This window comes from Photinus pyralis, unplaced genomic scaffold (assembly GCF_008802855.1).
Source record: "Photinus pyralis isolate 1611_PpyrPB1 unplaced genomic scaffold, Ppyr1.3 Ppyr1.4_LG2, whole genome shotgun sequence".
Taxonomy (NCBI): Eukaryota; Metazoa; Arthropoda; class Insecta; order Coleoptera; family Lampyridae; genus Photinus; species Photinus pyralis.
In genome coordinates this window covers 51617035-51641359 of record NW_022170403.1, presented here as the reverse complement: position 1 = coordinate 51641359, position 24325 = coordinate 51617035, and the positions used below count along the sequence as shown (strand labels likewise).

At 39.1% G+C, this 24325-nt stretch overlaps 3 protein-coding genes across 3 annotated transcripts; 2 read left to right on the top strand and 1 right to left on the bottom strand.

The window, feature by feature from the left end:
- The first annotated feature begins 7812 nt into the window (after positions 1-7812).
- Positions 7813-11189, top strand: LOC116164088. The gene is made up of 4 exons (XM_031478214.1): positions 7813-9760; positions 9847-10018; positions 10245-10362; positions 10443-11189. Exons 1-2 carry the CDS (start codon positions 7813-7815, stop codon positions 9864-9866), a joined length of 1968 nt encoding a protein of 655 aa, XP_031334074.1. The 3' UTR covers positions 9867-10018; positions 10245-10362; positions 10443-11189.
- Positions 11190-11360: 171 nt separating this feature from the next.
- Positions 11361-12777, top strand: LOC116164086. Its single transcript, XM_031478213.1, has 2 exons — positions 11361-12208; positions 12267-12777. The coding sequence occupies exons 1-2, from the start codon at positions 11493-11495 to the stop codon at positions 12775-12777; spliced, it is 1227 nt and encodes a 408-aa protein (XP_031334073.1). The 5' UTR covers positions 11361-11492.
- Positions 12778-13288: 511 nt separating this feature from the next.
- LOC116164085 lies at positions 13289-14380 on the bottom strand. Its single transcript, XM_031478212.1, has one exon. It carries the CDS (start codon positions 14378-14380, stop codon positions 13289-13291), a length of 1092 nt encoding a protein of 363 aa, XP_031334072.1.
- Positions 14381-24325: the final 9945 nt, after the last annotated feature.

Genomic DNA, 24325 nt, shown 5'->3' with positions numbered 1-24325 from the left:
AGACCCTCGCCATAAAAAGATTTACGAATGGTTACTGGGTGATATTAGAATTGGCACGCAAGATTCGAATGCCCTTCTTCTTCTCAACGGAGATGTAAACAATGAAGAAGAACCAACTTCAAACACCGAAGAATTAGTTGAAAAAGAGGCACTTCGAGTCAAGAAGATTTTAACACGATATTTATATTAACAGGTACTATGTTTCTCGACCAGCATAATATTTCAAAGAAGATGAAACACGTTCACAAATTCTTATATGAAGTAAACAATGAAGATGGTTCCTTGTTACCTGTTTCGTCAAATGTAGATATATTAGACCTACCTATAGATGACATCGTATATATTCCTGGAGAAATAGAAGACTTACCTGTTATAGTTCAAGATGCTTCCACAGGAGATAATCTGCTGACCATCCCTAATAATTCAAATGTACGCAATGAACTTCAATATTCGAGCTCGTTCACCAAAGGCTGCCCAAGAAAAAAGCGGAAATTTGACTTTTCCCGTCAAGAACGTAAGGAAATAAAGAGAATGAGAATTGCCGAAGCTCACCCTGTGAGGAGTCCATGTGTATAGGGTACCTGCAAACTCAAATGTACATCCGCAATATCAAAAGCTAGAAATTAATGAAGAGTTTTGGGCACTCGGTTCTCCACAAGAGAGGAAGAGTTTTGTTTGCAATATGGTTAGTAAAATGCCTGTCAAACGTAAAACTGTCGGATCTTATTCAAGGCGTTCTAACACACATCAATACTTTCTCAAAAATAATGAGGGATCAGCAGTTAGGGTTTGCAAAGTATTTTTCCTCGCTACGCTACCTTAGGATATGGAAGAAATTGCAAACTTAACCGCGTTAAGAACAAAATAGCGTCCGAACCTGAAAAGAGAAGAGGAAGAATTCGAAAAAAACAAGTTCAATCATCAAATTACTCATTGAGCATATCGAGTCCTTTGAACCAAAAATAGCTCATTATAGAAGAGAGCACGTACCCAATAGGCGCTATCTGCCTGCGTCCGTATACCGCCTCAGATGCAGCTTCATCAGCCTGTGGAGCGTCGGATTCCTCGTCTCCACCATGCGATAGTAGTTGGTGGTGGTCTTATAATATATTGAATTTCTGTGTACATCACAAATTACATCGTAGCGGTGGAGAAAATAAATTACATTTCAGCATGCAAGACGGCAGAAAGATACAAAAATTGTATTATGCAATGGGGTACAAGTCGGCTGTAGTGAATTAATACAGTCCTAACGTCCAAGGATTCATTAGTAGTAGGTGTAGTTATGATAGCACCGCGAAGAGCACTTCTTGTGTTTATTGTGCGCTCCAAAATGTTTTAGTAAGTTAGTTAAAAATGTTTGAGTTTTATTTATAATAATAATAATGTACAAGGTATCTCAACAGCAAGCCACAGGGAAAATGCAGCTGTATCCTAACCGTTTACCCTGAGACATTGTCAGTACCGACATTGTAGGCCCACTTCCTCGTTCCTCGAAAGGAAACCAATATCTTCTGGTTTTCCAAGATCGTTTTACCAAATGGGTATGTTTCAAAGCCGTTCGTAAAGCCACCGCCGCTACCGTTTCTCAGGCTTTATTTGAGGAAGTTGTTACACGTTTTGGTACACCGAGGGTTTTGATTACCGATAATGGGGCACAGTATGACAGCCAAAATGTCAAAAATCTCGTCTCCGAACTTGGTATTACCCACCGTTTCACACCGTCGTATACTCCGCAGGCCAATCCCGTCGAACGTGCCAACCGAACTTTAAAAACCATGATCGCTCAGTTTTGTGAAGAAAATCACTAAAATGGCTATGAATTCCTCCGTCCAAGAATCAACCGGATTTTCTCCCGCCTACTTGAATTTTGCCCGTGAACGTGTTCTTCCGACTGTCCACCGTCAGCAAGAACCTCCGAATCCCGATACCCCTACCGGCCTGACCGCCAAATTCCCGAACACCGTAACCGTCTAGACAATCTTCAGGATGTGTTTCAGCTAGTCGCTAGGAATATAGGCCGAGCGTTTTCTAAACAGGCACTACAACCTCCGACACCGAGAATGGAAACCGTGTGTGGGTGATTTGGTACTCCGGAAAGGCAACCCCCTGTCCAAAGCTGCCATGGGGTATGCCGCGAAGTTGGCGCCGAAGTACTCCAGCCCATATGCTGTTTCCAAAGTGGAGTCACCAGTGTTATTCACCATGAAGCATCCATCCGAGCGGACTAAGATTCCGAGAGTCCACGTAAAGGATCTGAAACCCTATCGACCATAGGGTAACCGGTATTGATTTGACACCGCCCCGTTTTATCCGTCCCTGAGGGGGAGAATTTATTTGTTTTTTCTTATATTTTTTTAGAATGTCCGATTCAGAAATCGAGGTCCTCGACTGGATCGAAGGCCTGGAAGAGACGAGAGAATCGATACCGAAGGTAGGCGTTCAGACCAGTCCCAGAGTGGGGGAACCAGTGCGGGTGGCGTTGCGCGACAACAACCGAGATGTGGAGCGCCAACCCCTACTGCGGGTGACCAGTGCCCGGGACCCCGAGCTGGCGATCCATTTGTGCTGGAGATGTGGGAGGATCGGACATTGGCGTAGGGCATGCCCGGCCCCACAAGCCACCATCTTCTGCTCCAGGTGCGGGGTTGTCGGGAGATTGTCATCCCGGCCCCTTGCCGTCCGAAACCAATGGATTTGAACTTGCAATTACCAATCGAACATTATCGATAGGAATTGAGGCGGAGTGTTGGAGATCACAGTTTAGAACTCCTTTTATCTATAGGTTGGCTTTGAATAATAAAATAAAAATATGTCAGATTGAGTTTAGTCAATAAATAAAAATACATTTTATTTCCATTTTGCTGTGTTATGCTGCGATATATTCAATAGTTATTAATTACATCGCCGTAATCGACTAAGTTAGGGGGGTTTCTTATTTTTTTTAGAATTTCCGATACAGAGATAGAGGTTCCAGACTGGATTGAAAGCTTGGAGAAGGCGAGACAAAAATCAACACCGAGGAATGAGGCAACCACCCGGTCAGTGGGCACCCGAGCCCTTCCCCCGCACCACCCGTTCGGTAGGTATTCAGACAAGTCCCGGAATGGGTGAACCAGTGCGGGTGACGCTGCGCGACAACGGCCGAAATTTGAAACGCCAACTCCTGCTGCGGGTGACAAGTACCCGGAATCCCAATCTGGCTGTCCATTTATGTTGGAGATGTGGGCGTTGGCCACCATCTTCTGTTCCAGGTGCGAGGTGGTCGGGAGACTGTCATCCCGGTGCTCCTGCTGTCCGAAACTGCCGGAAGCCCGGGACCCTAAGGGACATTTTGCCCTGAGAGGGCCACCGCGATGACAAATTTTTGTGATGTAAAGACAAAGGAGAGAAATAATAAACCAATGAATCTATCAGTCGGGTTTCCATATTTGTGCCTGTTTCCCGCCCCGAGTTTTTTTGTTTTAGGAATTATTTTTATACCGTGCCGAATAGTTTCACTCTTTTCTTCCCGAAGAAAGGGGAGTGTGTAACGAAGCAACCGGAATTTTGGAGTGGAGTTCGCCGTTTACGAGGACCACCCGGTATAGTAACGATTGGTTTGGGCTTCGTTACGCAAGAAGACCGTGATCTTGAGCATTTTAGTTAGTTGATGTTAGGAGTGTGGAATTATTTTTTCCTACTACCTCTTAAGAAAATATCATTTCTCGCCCCGTTTTGAGGGTCGAAAGCTGCACTAGGAAACACTTTTTTCCTCCCTCAACTCCATATATACGTAAGCTTATAAGTAAACAAAATACCCTTCAATTACAACTAACTTTATTTATATGTATATATAACGCGCAAGCTGTGAAGGCAGGGCACTATAATATTTTACCATGTGCGAAACACACACGCCGCTGATCGGCCAGCTAGCTCTGTTAGCCAAAAATGTAACAGCGTAGAGAGAGATGTTCTTACTCAGGGTAGTAGGTAAGTGAATTACAAAATTGTGATAACCACTGATCATAGAAAATGTTTCAGTCAAATCCCAGCCACCTATACTTACTTTCGTGCTTCGATACTAAGTTTTCCGGGCGCCACCCAATTCCTAGCTATTTTGTCTGCATTTACTGGAATTAGGAAGGGTAATTGCAGCATGTAAAGAGTCAACAAATTGACCCACAAGACAAACGAGTATTTATTAGTTGAACGTATGCCAAATAAAAATAAAATCTCGCCATGAACTGAGAAAACACACACAAAATATTCTAAAATAAATTAAATCCCCCCAGAAACCCTGTGACACCTCGTACCGCGTTGCAATAACAATTACAAACAAATGAAAACTAAAAGTTGACTATGAGATACCAATAATTTGCAGCCTGAGGTGTTGAATATTAATTTGGTAACGAGCTCTGGGTCGTTGGCCATATGGAATGGTATAGAATCGTAATTCCAGAGGCTTTGTCCAATATTGAACCGAGGCTTGGTGAGCCAGGGCAGTCATCTTTTATGAAGGATGATACATTACTTAGGATGTCAATGATAATGCTAATATTTTCGGGGATATTAGTACGTTTTGGAGCTTCGTTTAACAATAACGTTATTCTTAGTAACTGCACCTTTTTATCTTTCAAAGAGTAATTTCGTTCGAATTTTTTCAAAATGTGATAATTGTAGGTATGTAATTTCTCTGGAAATGGCGGATGGTGGTAATTATTCATTTTAGAGAACTTGCCTAACGTTTATTGAGCCAAATTTCGGGTTGTGTTTTCTAAAAGTGACAGCGTGACAGTTCTCATTATTGACTACTAGTTAATAATGTCCACATTATTAACCACTCTGAACAAATGCCGAGAAAGCCTATTTTACAAGTGGAAAAAGGGTTAATAATCACGCCATCAGACGCTAGTAGTGAAAAATAGTTATTTATGTATCAAGTGTGTAAACAGAAGCTTTAAGACATGAGTGCAAGGAAAATGTTTGCACGAATGTCTTAAAGCTAGTTTACACACGTGGTGCATACAAAATTTTTTCTACGGACATAAAAGCAGTGCAAAAGTGCTTTTATACTAATGTCAAGTTTGAATTTCGCGGGTGAGCGAAGTGACACCCACACCACACCAAGGAAGTTAGTTAGGTTAAGTAAGAATCACATCGCCTTTCCACGCTTCCACATTATAATAATTTGTGTTTGAAATTTCATAGGAACGTTTTTTTACATTAAGCGGTTAATTTGTTGATGAGCTTATCGTCTTAAAGTGGGTAAGATACTAACTGGTGTAAAGCTTATTTATATTATTTTGCGTTTTATAGGTTAGAAGGTATATTCTATACAAACTACCAGAACACAAGAAAAATGTATTTTAATAAATTGAACATTACTTATTTATTATACAAATTAAAGGTGCCAAAAGAACAATTATAAAAATTGACACCGGGTGTGGAAGGTATTTGCATCTCATCGCTGTTTAGTTGTTGAATATTAACAACGTTACTTTGGTGAGAAGTACTGGCAGTAATAGTGCTCGGCTTAGACGTCAGAATTTTTGCTGTCGTCTCAAGTTCATTAGCAATTGATTCGTCAATATAATTTTCTGCTACGCTTGACGAAACCCATCCACCGTGCCGCTTGATTTCCACAAGATTGGCCCCTCGGTTGGCAAGCAAAGTAGTCGACGATCGCCGAAAACAATGACAAGTGTATAGTTCCGGATTTTCTAGTTTTAGATATGAAGCAATAATTTTAGGTAGATTACCAAATGTGTTAATCCCAACAACCTGATTTATACAACGGCCGTTCTGATATTTTAAAAAGAAGCGTTTTTCTGCAGAAGACTTGTTTGCTCTTAAAGCCGAGTATTTTCTGTAATACGCCAAATAGTCATATATAATACCATAAGTAGTCGAAGTATTGTCGAATATTTTTGAGGTGCTGTCACGAATGCTAGTTACGCTGATTAATACCACGAGCGCTTGCGCGAGTGGTATTAAAAAGCGTAACTAGCATGAGTGGAGCAGCAGCTCAAAAATAATCTACAAATACTTCGACTACGAATGGTATTCGGAGGACTATTCAATGAATCAAAAGAAACTTTAAGCGTAATTATCCACGCCAATTAATATATTTACACGTAATAATCCCGAAGCCCATGGGATTATTTCCATGACTACAATAACCGTCAAAATAAATTACGGTTAAAGTAGTTAGAGCGCGTTCGGCTGAAGTCAAGCGATGTACTCGGTTTACCTATTACTTACGGCAAAAGTCTCCAAAAAAATGTTTTTATGAAGGAAACATAATTAGAAATACGATATGAGTGGTATTTTGTACCTCAGCACAATGCAAACGTTATACGTGATTTTTAAAAAGGTATATACAGTAGTCAACTTGACTAGTCTCCCTAGTTTTCGGCCCTGTTTCAAACCTTTGGACACTAAACTTTTGCCGACACACCGCGACTAAATATTCACAGTGTAAGCGGTAAATCCTAAACGAATATATTTATTTTTAATCAAAACGTATGCGAGACGTATGTAAATGTCGGGAAACTAAATAATTTGGCGTTTTACGTGAAGTCTGTGTAGTGGATTTGGTTTTTCGATGTTGGCGTCAGAGATCCCCAGCCGCTATCTTGATCTCGAGCGGATCAGTGTGTCAACAAGACGGTTGCGTGTCTTTATAATTATCGCTGGTTTTGGTGTTCCTTCCGAAAGCCACCATGCCTTTTGTGAAGAAAAGTGCGCAGCAGAAGAAGGAGAAAATTGTCCTAGCTCAGTTACTGCGGCACGCTAAGCGTCGCGAGGAAGAGGCCCGGTCAAAGATACGCGCTGAGCAGGAGCAACAGGAACAGGACCCAGGAGCGTCTGTTTGCCTAGGCCGCCGTATTGTAAAACCTCAACTTATTGGCGAGTCTCTGTGGTGTAATCTGTGCGACCAAGCACTTAGCTTACGTTTTCTTGAAAAGGAGGAACGGCACGGTCTGGCCTCCATCTTTCATGTAAGATGCCACAACTGTTTGGATCTGCACCAGATCAGCACAGACTCGAAAGTCCCTTCTCCCCACGACCTTGGCCATTCGCTGTACGCCGTAAACTTGAAAGCTGCTGCCGGTAAGTTTGCTTGCTACCAAGCTATGGATTTTATAATTGTTATCTCTTTCGCGCAGGGAGAAATTCCTTTTTTGTAGGTTGGTCTAACCCCATCTTGGTTGCTTTACAGGCCTACAGGACTGTGGTTTGGGTGTTGAGGTACTGAACAAGTTCTTCTCTGTGCTGAATCTGCCTCCAGTATATCGATCTACTATAATCCGAGCCCAGGACCGAGTTGGGCCAGTCCTAGCAGAAGTGGTCAAAGAGTCCTGCAGAGAAGCTATTCTGGTTGAGAAAAACATGGCCATGGACATATCCCAGTCACGAAGGTATGCAAATTCCCTTTTGGTTTTCGTCGCCTATGTTTGTTCTGGTTTTTCCAACAGGGAACTAACTTGTTTTCTCCCTGCTTGTCCAGGGTCAGCAGAGGACTGGTTTGATTGTGTTGTATATTTGAAGAATATTTTCATTATCTAATCTATTTGTGTACATTCCAGGACTTTCAGCGAAAATGATAAGGATGCAATGGAGATTAGCCCAGTTCACTCCGAACCTGATGACCCTGCTCCTCAAAATGAGACTACTGATGTAAATTCGACTCCACGCAGAGTCAGGTATGCATTATTATTCGCAAAATCTTCTCTTCAGATCCAATTATTGTATGCACAATTTCTTCTAATATGTTTTTTTAATATCTTCAGCCTCAATGATGCTGTCAGTATTGGTGTCAAGTTTGACATGGGATGGGATAAGAGAGGCAATGGCCGTTCTTACAACAGCCACAGTGGTCGCCGATCGATGATAGGCCTTCACTCAAACAAGATTCTTGGCTATGATGTTGTCAGTAATTATTGCCGAAAGTGTGCTCTTGGTGCCAAGGAAGGTGATCACAAGTGTGCCAGAAATTATGAAGGTAGTGCCAAGGGCATGGAGCCGCATTCTGCTGTAAAGCTGATAGCACACAACCCAGACCTGAAAGAAGCTGGGGTTGTGGTTGGCCAGTTCATCGAAGACAGAGACTCCTCCACCATAGCAGCGCTTCTCAGAGAGTGTTCTACACCCATTGAGAAAGTGGTCGACTTGAACCATAACATGTCTGGTTTCAACAATGCTCTCTACAAGTTGAAGACAACACATAAGTGGCTACAAACTTCTCACATTGCCCATCTGAAGAGACAACTTGGATATGCCATAAAACAGAACAAAGGCGATGTCGAAGGCGTTCGTGCTGCCATCATGAACATTGAGAATCACAGCTTCGGAGAGCATGAAGAATGCAGTGACTGGTGCAAAGCCAAAGAAGACCCTGACAACTATGTTTACAAGGGTCTTCCGAGGCAGAAGAAATTCAGTGAGACTGATCAACCTGGATGGCGTGCTGCTCTTCATGTTCTTCTGTCTGGACAAGCAGCGATGGCCCACACACTGGCTCCTTGTGGTTCAACTCAACAAAATGAGAGTTTTAATCACATGTGTGTTACTCGTGCTCCCAAATCAAGACACTATTGTGGCACGGAAGCAAACTTTTTCCGTGTCTCAGCAGCTGTGTGTGAGAAGAACTTGGGATCGACGTACGCTGAGGCTGTCTTCCAGAAAGCAACATTGTCGCCCTCTGTATTCAGAACTAGAGAGAAACTTCAACACCGTAAAATGGTCAAAGCTCTTTCCCAAGCCAGGCCTGACATCAAGGCAAGACGTCTCCATAACAAAATGAAGAATAGTTGGAAAGCAACAAACAATAATGAAGGCCTGACATACGAGAGTGGCATGGGCAATGTTATGGAACGTGCTTCTGCAGCGGTTTCTGTCGGCAGTGCCTGGTTGCCTGATGCTCTCCAACCGACTGAAAGTTGTGTCCCAGTCATCATCGATTTGGAAACAACTGGTTTTCAAGCTGCTGATGAAATTGTTCAAATTGCCGTCAAGTGTGGAAGCATGGAGAAGTCCTGGTATATGATCCCCAAAAAGAACTTTCATGTGAAAGCAGCAGAGGTGACTGGTCTCAAAATGACAGCCGGGAAGCTTTATCACCATGGCGTCTGTGTTTCCACAACTCCTCCGAAAGAAATTGTGAACCAGCTGTTACATTTTCTGCAGCAGTGTGGCGACTCTGTCTTCTTGGTTGGGCACAATATCATCCGCTTTGATGCCCCAAGATTAATAAAGTTTCTCAAAGAGCACGGTGAAGTAAAAGCTTTTGCTGAGTGTGTTGCCGGGTTTTCTGATACAATGCCTCTCTTGAAGCAAGGCAAAGTGTGCAAGCAGTCAGCATTAGCGGAAACCTACCTCACTGGTCCATACTGGGAGGAGTTGCATAAGTCAGCTCACAATGCTGTTACTGACTGCTCCGTGCTCGATAGACTTCTGAATCAGTCATCCATCAAAGTATCTCCAACCCGTGTCCGAGAAAATATGGTGACCTTCAGAGACTTCTTGAAGCGTCAAGCTGAACTCAAAAGGAGAAAAGCTATTATGCCTTCTCTTGAGGCTCTTTTTTCTGTCGGAGTCAGCAAGGCTATGGTTGGAAAAATGGCTGCAGCAGGTGTCACCATAGAAGAGCTGAAGAGGGAGTACGACGCCAACAAAGTGCAGGGGCTAACTGTCTGCCTTGGAGTCCAAGTAGACGGCAAACCTCGCGTCACAACACAGAAAAAGACAATAGAAAAACTGGAGCTCTTCTTCAGTGGTAAATAGTGGTAATAATTCTATGAGTACAACTACCCATCCCAACTAACTATATATCTAATTATTTCTTGTTTTTGTCTTCTCAAGGTGCAGCTTCAAAACAGTGACTGAATACCATATTGACAACATCTCAATGAAGATATTTTCACTTGACATACCAACACTATGTTGGTGAATGATACTTACCAAAGCTGCGCTACAATCCAGCTCCAATTATTATTACAAATTGTTTCCTAGTCAATTACGGTGCCTATTCCATGTAAGTAAACTTTCATCATGAAAAGAAACATTATTTTATGGCTCTAGTAACTATACAATAAATTATTTATAATAATAATATGAATGCTGTTTAACAACCTTACCACTGCATTTCAAAGCTTCGGGAATGATATCCAGATCTACTACTACTAATAATAATAATAATAATAATAATAATCTCTAGATTTCCGATGTGTGTGTGTGAAATTTTTAAATATTTTTTTTAGGACCCTACATAACTTCACCAGACACTAATCGTTACTTGATTTTAATCCGTGCGATTAGTTAACCGGGCTAGACCTGAGTTCTCACAAGAAATACCGACCACAATAATAAGCTATGTTGGTACGTATGAATTACATACTATCTCTAGATTTCCAATGTGCGTGTGTGAATTTTTTATTTATTTATTTAATTTTTTTTAGGACCCGACATAATTTCACCAGACGAGCGACATACAGACAGACACTAATCGTTACTTGATTTTAATCCGTGCGATTAGTTAACCAGGCTGGACCCCTGAACCTGAGTTCTCACAAGAAACAACGACCATAATAATAATAATAATAAACGTCATTATAGGCAGATCAATGAGACAGGCTGGTCTTGCGGTCAATTTGGAACCTTCAAATATGATACACAATGACAGAAGTCGTCCAGATGGAAGAACATTGCAACCATGAACGCAAGGAAAACATGTAACTTGGGATGTTACCATAAGAGATACTTTCACGCATGGATATCGACGACTAGCACTATCGGGAGTTGGAGCGATAATACGCAAAGCAGGGTCAGATAAGAAAACCAAATATCACACACTTTTAGAAAACAAACATTTCTTCACTATTGGATTGGAGTCAAGTGGTGTGTGCAGTGTTGGGACAGGAAGCACTGACCTTCACCAAACAATTAGGACAAATAATAAAAGAGACCATTTGAGACCCAAGATCTACCACCTTCTTACGCCAGAAGATCGCTCTCGAAGTGCAAAGAGGGAATGCAGAAATCAACTTCTTGTTACTTTTACCTGCATTTAAAAGCTTCGGAAATGATATACTAGACCTGATGGAAAAGTCACCAGATTTGAACGCGAAATGTATAGCGCGCCGGTGGCAAATATCTTCCTTATTTCATCATGAACCTGTACTTTTCCGTGCATATTTAGATTCGTCACAAAATTTCGCTTCGAATGAGACCCATCTCATTTAAGTCTTGATACAAACACCTTCGCTAGTACAAAAAAACCGAGTCTGTCCATAAGAGCCCATGTTAAAATACCCTGTCTTTACTGTCAAATATCTCAGAAACGGCACATAGGATCTCTTTTTTATTTTGACCATTGGAAAGTGCGTCTCTCAGAGAATAAGTGACCAAATTTTCATCAACTTCTTGTTACTTTTACCTAGGCGCTCTAACTACTTTAAGTTTCATTTTGCTTGATTTTATTCCATTGTGCTCCAAGCTTGTTAGTTACGATGAGCAATCAAACTAAAAGATTTGGTGACAAACCCGTTAGTGAAATAGATCAACAAATTAAGAAAAATATTCCAGTCAACACAAAAAAATCTCGCGACTCTGTGTGGAATCAGTTTTCTAAGTTTTTGGACGAAAAGAATTATAAACTGGATAGGACAACGTCCTTATTTGAAATTAATAATATTTTAAAAAGTTGGGCCGCTAATATGAAGAAACAGGATGGGTCTAGTTACAAAGAAGGTGTATTAAAGCAGATGTGGAATGTAACGGCAAAAATGGTGCAAGAAATGTTCTTCAATAAATGGAATATTCAGTTCAACCCATTTACTGACCTCGTATTTAAAACGGCTAGGGATACCAGGGATGTAATGCGAAAAACCCTTCAGGCGTTGCCAGAGAAAAGGAAAAGGAGCGCGGCGTCTCTTACTGAAAAAGAATGTTCTACTCTAACTACAAAATTTAACGAAGAGACCCCTGATGGTTTACAAAAGAAATTCTTTATGGTAGCGTCGTACGAACTTGCTTGGCGTGGTGGAGAAGGAGCTCGCTGTTTGACGCATTTTTTCAATGAAGAACTTGATAACACCGGAACTCCAACAGGAAGGATTGAGTACAATCCTATTTTTTCAAAAACTGCGCAAGGCGGAGCAAAACCACTTACCGAGAGTAAATGGTTAATTCCGAATACGACGCAATCTGCTGTATGCCCTGTGCGGTAAGTATTTTCTAATTAGAACAATCACAGTAATCATGATCAATGGTTTTTAATTCAGATTGTACCATTTACTTGTGAAAAAACGAGGTGACAATATTACAACGGACAGATTTTTTTTGACACCAAATCCATACTGGACAAATACCGAATGCAGCAATTGGTACAAAAACTCTCCTGTCGGTATTAACGAAATTACTAAATGGGTGAAACATGCTGCTGAAGAGACCGGTTTAGATATAAAGAGGAGGAAAATAACGAACCATTCCTTACGATCATCAGCAGTGTCCAATTTAGCAAAATCAGGCGTAGGAGAAAATCAATTATTAAAAATAACTGGCCACAGCAGTGTTAGTTCGATAAAATCCTATCTTCAACTTGATAGCAATCACCATACATCAATTGTGGAGAAGATGAGGGAAAACCGAGACGTTGCCCACAACAATGAAACAAACAGAATTGTTGTACATGATAGCAATTCTTCAATTTCTTCTTCAGGAGCCTTAGTGCAAAACTGCAAGACTGTTAATTTTTCTAATTGTACTTTTTATTCCTCTAACTGTAATAAGTAACTTGTATTCAGAATAAAAGTAACTTCATTCGTTTCAAATTGTCACTATTTCTCTAGTGGAATTATCGCTGAAATTACCACACGTGGAATTATCACTATAATTTGTTCCCATTGGCTCAGCAATTTGAAATTGTGGCATTTCACTGGTCGAAATGTGACAAATGTCAGATGAATTGAATAGTCATATATAATACCATAAGTAGTCGAAGTATTGTCGAATATTTTTGAGGTGCTGTCACGAATGCTAGTATTGATGTTTGTAATGATACTATTGGACCTTTTGTTAAATCTAATCAAGGTAATGTTTGTGCCATAACCATTCAGTGTGAATTGAGTAAATACGTGATCATCGTGCCAATTCCAAATAAACAAGCAATGACAGTTGTGGCTAAGGCTATAATTGATAATTTCATTCTTTTTTTTTTTCTCCTTCAAGGCGTCGACACCTTGGTCATTGGCCTTTTTTTTTTTACTTATACTTATAATATATTACTTAAATCATGTTGAATAAGTTATTTCCTTTCAGAAAATCTAGCACTCCTCTTATTCTCGTAGGCTCCCGCAAGTTCTGCTGTAGGTCTGGTGATATTTGCAGCGGCTGTTCTTGTTTGGACAAAATTTGGACACGTACATACGATATGGACGACCGTTATCCGTTCACCACATTGACACATGGGAGGAGGTTCTCCGCGAAGTATATAATAAGCATGGGTGAGTCCAGTATGTCCTATCCGCAGCCTTTGTATTTTCACGCGTTCGGTTCGCGTTAGCGTAAGTGGCGGAATCCATTTCGCCGTCCTTCCCACGGCCAGCCTCAGGGCTGCTTTAAGATCCGTGGGTCTTAGGTCCTTGACATCTACTCGGGTTCCTCTTGTTGCACGTTTTGCTGCCGCATCAACCAGTTCATTTCCGTGTATTCCTACATGACTGGGTATCCACGCAAATTCCACTACCTTACCGGACTTCGTAACATTTGTGTACATTGCTTGTATTCTCTGAATAAGAGGGTCACGGGAAAAAATGTCCCGTATCCCGGCCATAACACTGAGGCTATCGCAAACAATCAGAAACACGTGCCCTCTATTTATTAGACAATACAGCAGAGCCTGCCACAATGCATACAGTTCTGCTCCGTATACAGTTGTCATAGGCGGAAGTGTCCACTCGTGCGACCTGTATTCCACGTATACAGCGCATCCTACTCCTGATTCTGTGCGTGATCCATCAGTGTAGATGATGGTTGAGTTCCGATGCTCCTCCAGAAAGGCAAGAAAGTTGCTTCTGTATATTGTTACTGGGGTATCTTCTTTAACGTATTCCGCCAGTTTTAAGAAGATTTTCATTTTCGGGATCATCCAAGGCGGAACTTCGCCTTGTCCAAATGGTAACACGGGCGGCATATTAACTGCCATCGCAGCGAATAGTTCGTGGGCTCGAACACCGGCAGGTCTAGTAATTGTGGGCCTCTCCAGAAAACCGCGTATTCCGGAAAACAAAAGTTTATAGTTGGGATGATCCGGTTGCGCCCGGATTCCCGCTACATATCCACTTAGGATTTTGTCGCGTCTGTGAGACAGTGGGAGGAAACCTGCCTCGGAAAGCATTATATGTATGGGACTGGTGCGAAAAGCTCCAATAGAGTATCTTATTCCCGCATGGTGGAGATGGTTCAGTCTGGCTAAGGTTGACTTACGCGCTGAAGAGTAGGCTACACAGCCATATTCCATCTTGGATAGTAACAGGGAGTGGTGCATTTGTAGTAAGGTGTCTGGATCAGCCTCCCATTTGGTACCCGCAAGCACCTTAAATATGTTAAGGACCAATCTACATTTATCTACTACGCCCTCTATATTTAAATCTTTAAGCTTTATTGTTTTACTGTGTTTACGTGGGCCTTTTTTGTCAGTGTGTACAAAACTGGATCACTAAAATAAGAACTTGTCTTGCAAAATTAACCTTATACCTAAGCCAGTTTTTATTTCAATTGAGAGAAAAACGAGATTGAAGATATTAGTTTGCCAGAATATAGTATGTAATGCATAAAATTCTGTTTTACCAATTTTTGTAATTTTACCTACAAGCCAGAACCGCCGAAGCAAAGACGACAATGCGCGACGCCGTGCGGCCCCTCCCACACGAATTCCCGCCGGAGAGTTACACACTTCAACGTTGCCATTTTAGATAGTGTATGGTTGGTTGCCTAAGTGGCAGTAAATTCCCGATTATCGTTATTTGGTAATCATGTTAAATTTACAAAAGTCATTCTTTCCCCGAGAAGTACACGTGATAGGTTGGCAGCATTTATAAGTAAAGTTATCACAAATATGTTGTAAATTCCAAAATTCTAAAAAGTAGGCGATTCCATGTAAAAGAATTAAGTTATGTAGCGGCACCTGGCGTTGGCGTATTTAATTAAAAAACTTTTTATCCCAAAATATATGGCCCTAGCTTACATTTATAAATATAAATCTGCATTCGTTTCCGAGATATCGCGCTGTTCTATTCCTCGCTGAACACCGTGTATATACACGGACAAAAATGGCCGCCAATAGATTATTACCGGTTACTATAAAAAAACAACACCCGTTATGCCTTTAAATCAAAAACACCAAAATTCTCTACAATCACTTTCGAATACCCGGTATAAATAAATAACAGATACAAAAACATAAATAAGTTAAATTGCTTCCGTTTCCAGTGGTCGTGCCAATTATATAAATAAATTTAATGTTAATTTAAGTAGGCAGTGAACATAAAATCTAGAACGCCACAAATGCTACTAAAACAATATCAATTTGTTTTTTACTGTAACATGAGAGACTTTGGTGTCAAATTGAATTGTACAATTCCTTTTAGCTTTTAGAAGACATCTTTTTGCTTGTCTTTTGGATAATTGTAATAGGTATCGAACTTCCTTAATGCATCAATTTTATAAAAGGAATCGCTTCTCGATTCTCTTTTGTCACAGAAATACTCGATACTCGTATTACCCTTTTTCTTACTAGAGAAAGGCTGGTGATATTTTAATTTGTTCAATTTGTTGACTTTGTCGTCTCTAATCAATCTTGGTTAAAATGAACGGAATGAAGTGGAAGAACGTCTGTCAATCTTTGGAGAATCGTGGCACAAGAGTTTGTTTATTCTGTGATGAATTCTAAAGTATTTAGCTTTGACGAACATCAAAAGGGCCGTTTAAAATTATAGAAATATCCTCTAGTGGGTGCTTAAAAACCAGGCTTTTACCATCTACGGCTGTGTGACCAGCTGACCGACAACAAAAATACAAAATCAAAAATTGTCACACAGAACTTCAGGGCCAGAACTAATACTAGCAAATGTGACTGTAGCCTTATTATATTTTGTCATTGAAGATACTTACAAATTCTCGCTTAGATGGTCAATTTACAGGATTTAAATTACAGAAAAAGGGGTTGAAACAGTAATTATACCTAGCATGGCCAAGTACTGAACACAATTGGTTTTAAATACAAAAAAGATTGCAACCGAAGAGCACTTTATGAAAAAAGTAGCGATTTATGAAGAAGTGAAAACACATACTGGGCGTCATTGCTTTATATAAAGATGCTAAGTTATAGTGTTCCTAGCTTATATTATTTGCATCTCTTGTGTACTTGCGTTTAATGTCTTTATTTTGGTGGTATTTGAATTTGAACGGTTTGTCTAATTAGTCAATCTTGTAAATGTGCTTGAGCTCCTAATTTAACTTTGTTAGGCTGAAAAAATGTCCGAAATCGTTTTCTCTTAACGCATGGGATTTATTGTGCTGTTTGATTATCGAATGATGTTCATTTATACTCTTAAAGCGCTCAATATTTAAAATTTGACGTGTGTTTCTGATATTGAAAGGTTGTGGAATTGTATGAAATTTAGTGCAAGAAATTTTGAAAACACTATATGATCTTTATTTTAAATGTTGCCCTACGAACTTTTTAATGATTGATGTAGAAGAAAGTGTGGTTGAAAATCAGCCGAAATTCCTTCTATATACGAAAGAATTAGACGAATTCTCTCTTCCTTTTCTAAATTCTTTGAATATTTACTTTGATTTTACCTATCGATATTTTTGGAGAAGTATCCATTTTGGGTTAAAATCTTAGTAGTAGGTACACTCCGTTTCTTCACACTAGGGATGATGGCGAAAAATTTTGTAAGCGTCGATTTTCTGTAAACGTTGTAACAGTGTTGTTATAACCGTGTTCAAAAATGATGAAATGTTTATTTCCTTTGTGATTTGATGTTGATATGGTGTGTGTAATCGTTTTATCTCACTAAATAACCAACAATTTATTTTATTTCAGCTGTTAAGTAACTCTTATTAGTTTGTCAACAGAATATTTCTGTCGTTAAATGTAATGCGATTGTCTTAACAATAAATTCAAAACAGTTGGAAATAAGTTCGTAGATCTATTTTGTAAATTGAGTGCGAGTACATTCAAAGGGGTGACAATTCCAAGCAAACTACCATGTAAATTACACAAGATATAGCCTGCTGCGGTTATCCTCTATCGATAGATTCGTTTTACAACTCACTTACTTTTAAATTTATAGGCTTTGCGGATATATGCCTAAAGAAACATCTGGGTCCAAAATCCAACATCAATATACTGATTTACATATAAAATTAGCAAGTCTCTTGATTACTTCATCACCCCCTCAATAAATGACAAAAAGGTTCAAGTGACGCAATTCCGTCAGGAATATTAAAACTAAATGTGTATTCTTTCTAAGCTTTTATAGTCACTCAATTATGTATTTTAATCTTACACGGTAAACGACTTACACTAAAAGTTTCTAACTCGAGTACTTATCAAACGTTGAGCTAACATCAACAACTTCCTTGTTTGCAGCGGCGTTATAAAATCCCCTAGGAAAAAGCCTCCATTGAAATTATGCAAAATTGTCGGTCATAACGAAAACGACATTATACGGGAAAGTGGAAAATAGTGGATCTCGATGTTACTGAACAAAGTTTAAGACTATATCATTGAGTTATCAGGATGAAAGAGATTTCATATAAACCGCAATTTCGCGCGTCTCCTTTAACCGTAATCGAATATGCGCCGTGAAAAATCGAAGGTCATCTAAAAGGCAATGAAGATTGTGGGATAAATAACATGGCGCTTTATAAATATATTACACCCTTGAGAAATCTACGGTAGTCATAACTGTACTTCTAGATAACGCAGGCTTGTTTGGATGTAGTTGATGCTTCCGACGATTGCAATTGATAAGCTTTGATTTATTTGCGCATTTGCAACAATAAATTACAAAAGCTCGATTTACTAGATTGGATCTAAAGTTATGAATTGGAAAGCAAAACGTTTCAAATTAGCGATAAGTAACACTCGAGATTTTCCTGTTATTGAAAAAATCACTTTGAATTGAACTCCAACCTTTTTCAAGTGAATTAAACCCCTTATCTTTATAATAAAATATACTAAGAAGTAGTTTTAAACTAATTGACGGACTGGATTAAGTGACAATACCGGGTGATCCAAACTTCCTGCAGACAATTTGAATTTGGCACTTAAATTTTTACTGTTTTTGAGTTCCCCGCACGAGCTAGGTAGGTATTGCGGAGACTGTTTTTACGGACATGTTAAAATTTCATCAAATATCGACGTTTTACATCATTTCAAGCAATTTTTAAAGAAACTTACGGAAGGCATTTTTACTTTTTTGTTATTTGATATAGCATTTTTTTCTGATTTCAGAAATGTAAATATCACTATTTTTTATTAAGAAATGGCGCTATGAATTAGTGAAAATTCAAGAACATATACCACCTAAGACAAAGAGATTCGCTCAAGTTCGGGACAAATAATGCGTTTTGAAACGTGACATATGTCTTAACACCATTATTTTGTGTCCGCGATAAAATGCACTTTGTCTTCACCATCCGTCGTGGCAATCACGTCACTTGCGAGTTTAAGCGTACCGCGTCGCGTTCAAAAATTCATCAAATTACTGCGGTTCGTTGTATAAGTGAGTAGTTGCATCACTGTTCAGGCACAATTTTCTGATTGGCCTATATACAGTGTTGACACATTGAGACTGACGATCGTCGCGCTCTGTTCCTTGTTTTTCGGACACACGTTTGTTTTGTGTTCTGTATTTTTCACATTTAAAACAACGTGTTGCTACCTTTCTGCCCTTTTGTTGTCATTAACTTTTCGTCAGTTATATTCACAATATATAAACTGCTTAATTTAATTGACAGGTAGATGTCATTTATCGCCTTTTCTGTACAGTTAAGAGAGATGAAATTTTATTTTTTCCTAGAATTTAAGTCTTTTAATGTCTGATAACAAATTCATTTATAAAATTATTCGACCTCTATTAACGCACGTTGAGGGGATAGTCTTTGTTGTCAACTGTCTACGATTGGTTGTTATAATTTTGATTTTCGGAACAAGGGTTTTCGCCTTCAATAGGACCTGAAGAAGGAAAGCCAGAGTTTGCCCCGTACTACGTTTCGTTGAGACTTGCAATCGGCTTTTTGCCATAGTCAACGCAGAACTACGTTTCTTTGAAAATTTAAATCAGATTTTAGCCACGTTCAACGCGGAACTATGTTCCGTTGAAGTTTTGAAATCGCCTTTTGCCACGTTGAGAGAGGAACTACTGCAAGGAGAGGTGTTTGTTGGCGCCCCCATAAGTGTGTTTTCAACTTGACTCAGTTTCATTCACAACGACGTATTTTCTAATTTGCCTGTTGTTTTTATTGGATACTTGCCCAAGGTCCATTGTAATTATTCAACATTTTGCAGCTGAGTTTGGAGTTTAAGGTATCATGATTAAGCATGAGCATGAGACATCTATCTGGATCGTTAAAGGGTTCGAATAAACACACGATTTAGTTGGCGCTGTGTTTTCTCAAACCCGCCGCTAAATGGCCAACTAGCTCAGGGTTAAAGGCAAAATAAGAGCTTGAGGATCTTATACAGCGGTAGTTCGTTCTGGGTAAAATGATCTTCTTTACTTCGATGCACTTATCAAGGGTTGGTGACATTCAACTTCAAACTAAACTGTCCCCGCATGAAATTGAGAAGATACGGGGGGACTAAAAAAAGTACAAATCAATTTATTCAAATACCAAAATAAATGCTGGTTTATTGTCACTATTAAATGGCAAAATAGAAATTGTCCCCCAATGAGATATCGTATCATACAAATATTCAAATGCTCAAAATTTTGAGTTACGTTACACAAAAATCTTAGTAACTTGACTTTACCATTGAAATTCCCAGTTTAACAAAACTCCAATCTAGAATGACCGATTAAATTACTTCTCGTACGCTAACAGAATGGCAGGTAAGTGTCTCACTACTTAAGCTGGCCATTACAGTTGAATTAAATTCAATTTATACTGGTCCGTTAAGAAATTAGAACTTGAACTTGAAATTAAAACCCTAAAAGAAAAATCAAAGGTAACCCTCTTCGTTGATAACCTTAAAATGTACATACCTCTTTAAATAAGAGGGTTAATTATATGTAGATGAATGTGTAACATTGCAACAAATTAAAATAATGAATTTAATAGCCAAAAATTAATAACATATGGGTGGTGACAATTAAAATCCCATAGCGCACTACACTTTTTTTTTTAACTACTTTCTCCTTCGGGACACAAGGAACGTAATTTAACTGCATTGAATTGGACTGGCTAGCCAAGGCACGAACGATAAAACGGTGGCTGCTCGAATAATCACAAAAATTTCAATGAAACTCCTTCATCCAGATTTCACATCCTCAAACTTTCTCTAAAAGGCAACCTTGTCACATAATTTTAGCGCAGAACCTCTAAACTTTCAACGAACAGCAGCCCGACCTTGAAATTGGCCAAAAGGCTCCCTTCTAACATCCACTTTTGTATTTAAAGTTACTTTCCAATGTTTGAAAATTTTAATAAATTAAATCAATATTTTAATAAAAATAATAAAAGTGCCCAATAATTTAAACAGAACTGTCGCTTAAATGATTTGACAAAGCAAAATTGATAGCAGAATAAACGATATAATAAATTGCCCTACGTTTAACAATTATACGAATCAATCTTTTACAAGGTAAAACAAACCACTTGGATACTACTAGAAACGCGATAATCATTCTGTGTTTAACCCTAAAGACCCCCATCAGAATAATTCAATAATTTGAGAAGAAAATTTGACGAACAAAAATGCCCCGTCATTAATTCAGCCTATCAAAATTTCCCAAGTACCACAGATTTTATAGTTAATTTGTGCAAGTACTGAAGAATTTGAAAGCCAAAGACATTAGGTTAAAATTTGTTTCCTCATTCGCGTACCTACTGCTAAACGAATGAAACTACGCTGTTGTTGTCCTTTTGGGGTTGTAAAACAACTAGTTTAGTTTCTTAAAACTACATCAAAGATAAATCCCGTACTTCTATTACGCCTTGTTTACTGCAAAGGCGTTAACAGTAATTGTAATACGTAGTTTCTCTGTGCTTTTATTATATTTCTAAATTTACGAAAATACTAAAATAAATAGCCCTCTCTAATTCTACAAAATATTTGCAACGTTCTAACTAGGAAAACTATACAAAGTTTTAATATTTCCCAAGTGTCTAATTTTCTAACTTTACCCCGAAGGTTCGTACGTGAGCTGCTTGTTTCTCGCCTCTATCTAAATGATCTTTTTGAAAGGAATGGAAGCTTTGACATATTTTAACCAGCAAATGGAAGTGCCTTACATGTGAACCTTACTATGAATGAAATCATGAAGTATTTATAAATTCGACTATAAGCATTCAAGTGAGAAAAGCATTACGTCAGGTGCACAACTTCTCAGGAGTTTTGTAAACGCACGTCACTGTATTTACATATTACAGACAGCTTCCCCACTTCTTCATATTACAATAATACCATTTACATTCCGGCAATTCTATCTTCTACGGAAAGAAGACAAATATTTGTATAATGGAGTAGTTTTGAGTCCCTTTTTTCTCCCTCCGACACATGCAAAAGATTCTATTATCATAATGATAAAAATGATATTTGCATAAGAATATTAAAATACCTAAAGGAACGGTTTCCTCTAATCTTCCTTTATGTTTTCTGCTACAATTCGGGATGAAAAAACATATTTTGCCGTTACTGTTGGCAGCCGCTCATTTAAACGCACTTTAAGTACTTTATTTCAAAATGAGGCACATTAGACTTACAATTCGTTTAATGTTTCCAACTCGGTTGGTGGTCCAGAATTGTAACGATACCTCTTTGGTTCAAATAAGGACTCATTTCCTAGACCAAGTAGACAACAACTTTTACATCTTAAATACTTTGCCGCCACCTTTGTACGAATATTAAGTAAGACTAAATATGACAGTTTGGCGGCAAATTATGTACATCAATGAAGCTTTGTTTATCTTGGCACTAGAATTATGAGGATCATACTAAAATTTAGAGTTCCTGTCCTCTTCCGTGCGTAATGAGTATGGAGGAAATGTTAAAAAGTGTACATTTTATAAACTATGCGTATTAAGTGTCATTTTTCGTGTAATTTTTTTTACGCTGAAGCAAATGTGACCATACCAATACAAGTATAAGGTCAATATTTTGTGAGATATGAATGGTTTTTGTTGAAAAAAAATGGAAAAAACACGTTTGCATTCGCATTCGACGATTTTTTGTTTTCTTTGTTTTTGCTCGTAGTAATGCTAAATCGGTGAGGTGGTTGAAAGCGTGCGGAACTGCCGCTGAACGACCGTCTCAGCTCGTACGCCGACTTTAGCAGTGCCAAATACAAGTATATAAAACATATAAGGCGCCGTTACATTAATTTACTAAAATGTTATCCAGAAAAGTGAGCTCAGTTCCCGGATCCATAAATCTGCAATCAAGAGAATACTCCCAAGCTGCAGAGCTCGGAATGCAATAAACTGATCAATGATGAAGGGGCTCGTAGTAAGCTCAAAAGTACGATATTTTTCGGATCGACTACAACGCGGAATGCGAACCGTGACGGTCAAAACTCTTGACATGTCTGTTGGCGATCGGCAATTTTTGCATCTTCGAACATTCCGCATTGTAGTCGATCCGAACCGGTCGATGATATCGTAACCGAACCGACGCAGTACGCGGATTCCTGTTTAAATGTTTGCACAGCAAATCGATTGGTGGCGTCGAGTCGTGTCGTGTCGATCCGTGTCGATTCAATGCGCGTCCTGCTTTAGCTTCGATCATTTTCGGACGTTACTGTGAGTGTAAGCCGATCGAGTGTAAAACTTAAACAGTGTAGTGTCTGTACTGTAGCATGGATTATACACACTTGTATAATCAATGACGGTAGTCACGTTAGTTTAAGGAAGTGAAAAATGGACAGCGATAGTGATGAACCCATTGTTGGGTCATATCTCTGCTTCATTTGTGAGAAATCAGTGAATCAGTGGCGGATAGTTGTAACGGTTTATTTTCTTCATTACAAAGCAGCAGTATTTACTTGTTACATGATCCTGTAGCAGTCGTAACTTTGGAATTTTAAGCACGCAATTTTTAGCACAAAAATTTTCTCGCGCTGCGATTAGTGGTTATCGATGGTCAACATGCATTTTCCTCTTTCGATTAGAAGCTGTGAGAGTGCACGTTAATTAGGCTTTAGTTTTGAAAACGCATTGAACTTTAATTGCCACTACCCATGCATATGTTATTTGGCCATTAAATTTATTTAATTAGGGATTCCGCATTAATGTGTAAACTAAACGGATTTGCCCTAATAACTCCAATAGTAAACAGAGGTTGGTCGAAAAAATATCGTACTTGTGAGCTTACTATGAGTAAAGCGAGGCCCTTCAGTCATTGTTCAGTTCACTGCATTCCGAGCTCTGCAGCTTGGGAGTATTCCCTTGCTTGCAGATTTATGGATCCGGGAACTGAGCTCAGTTTTCTGGATAACATCTTATTAAATTAAGGTAACGGCACCTTATATGTTTTACTGGTATGGCACTACACGTGCGCATTTGTATTCGGACCAATTTTTTGTGGAACTTGGTTGTAGCTTGTAGTAATTCATTTAATCGATCATTCTTGATTGGAGTTTTGTTAAACTGGGAGTTTACTTTCGTAAAGTCAAAATACTCAGATTTGTGAGTAACGTAAATTATCATTTTGAATATTTGGGTATGCCATCCCATTGGGAAGTTTTATTTAATATACATTTTTTAATACTTGTGTACAATAAACCAGCACTGATTTTGGTATCTAAATTGACTTGTATTCTTTGTAATACCCCCGTATCTGTTCAATTTTATGTGGAGAGAGTTGAGCTAGAAATTGAGTGGCGCTCAACCCTTGATAAGTGCACCGAAGTAATGAAGATTTTTACACAGAACGAACTACCGCTGTGGAAGATTCTCAAGCTCTTATTTTGTGTTTAACCGTGAGCTAGTTGGCCGTTTATGCGGCGGGTTTGAGAAAATCAGCGCCAACTCCACCTACCCGTTATACAGCGTGCCCATCATGTATGGAATATGTATACAGGGTGATTCCTATAGTACCTGCCACCGT

What these genes read in the sequence shown, in the direction of transcription:
- LOC116164086 (XM_031478213.1), top strand. Translation starts at nt 11,493, where the DNA reads ATGAGCAATCAAACTAAAAGATTTGGTGACAAACCCGTTAGTGAAATA. An exon ending in TCTGCTGTATGCCCTGTGCG is followed by an intron (nt 12,209 to 12,266) that starts GTAAGTATTTTC and finishes TTTTTAATTCAG; the next exon opens with ATTGTACCATTTACTTGTGA.
- LOC116164088 (XM_031478214.1), top strand. Translation starts at nt 7,813, where the DNA reads ATGGGATGGGATAAGAGAGGCAATGGCCGTTCTTACAACAGCCACAGT. An exon ending in ACTGGAGCTCTTCTTCAGTG is followed by an intron (nt 9,761 to 9,846) that starts GTAAATAGTGGT and finishes TGTCTTCTCAAG; the next exon opens with GTGCAGCTTCAAAACAGTGA.
- LOC116164085 (XM_031478212.1), bottom strand. Translation starts at nt 14,380, where the DNA reads ATGCTTTCCGAGGCAGGTTTCCTCCCACTGTCTCACAGACGCGACAAA.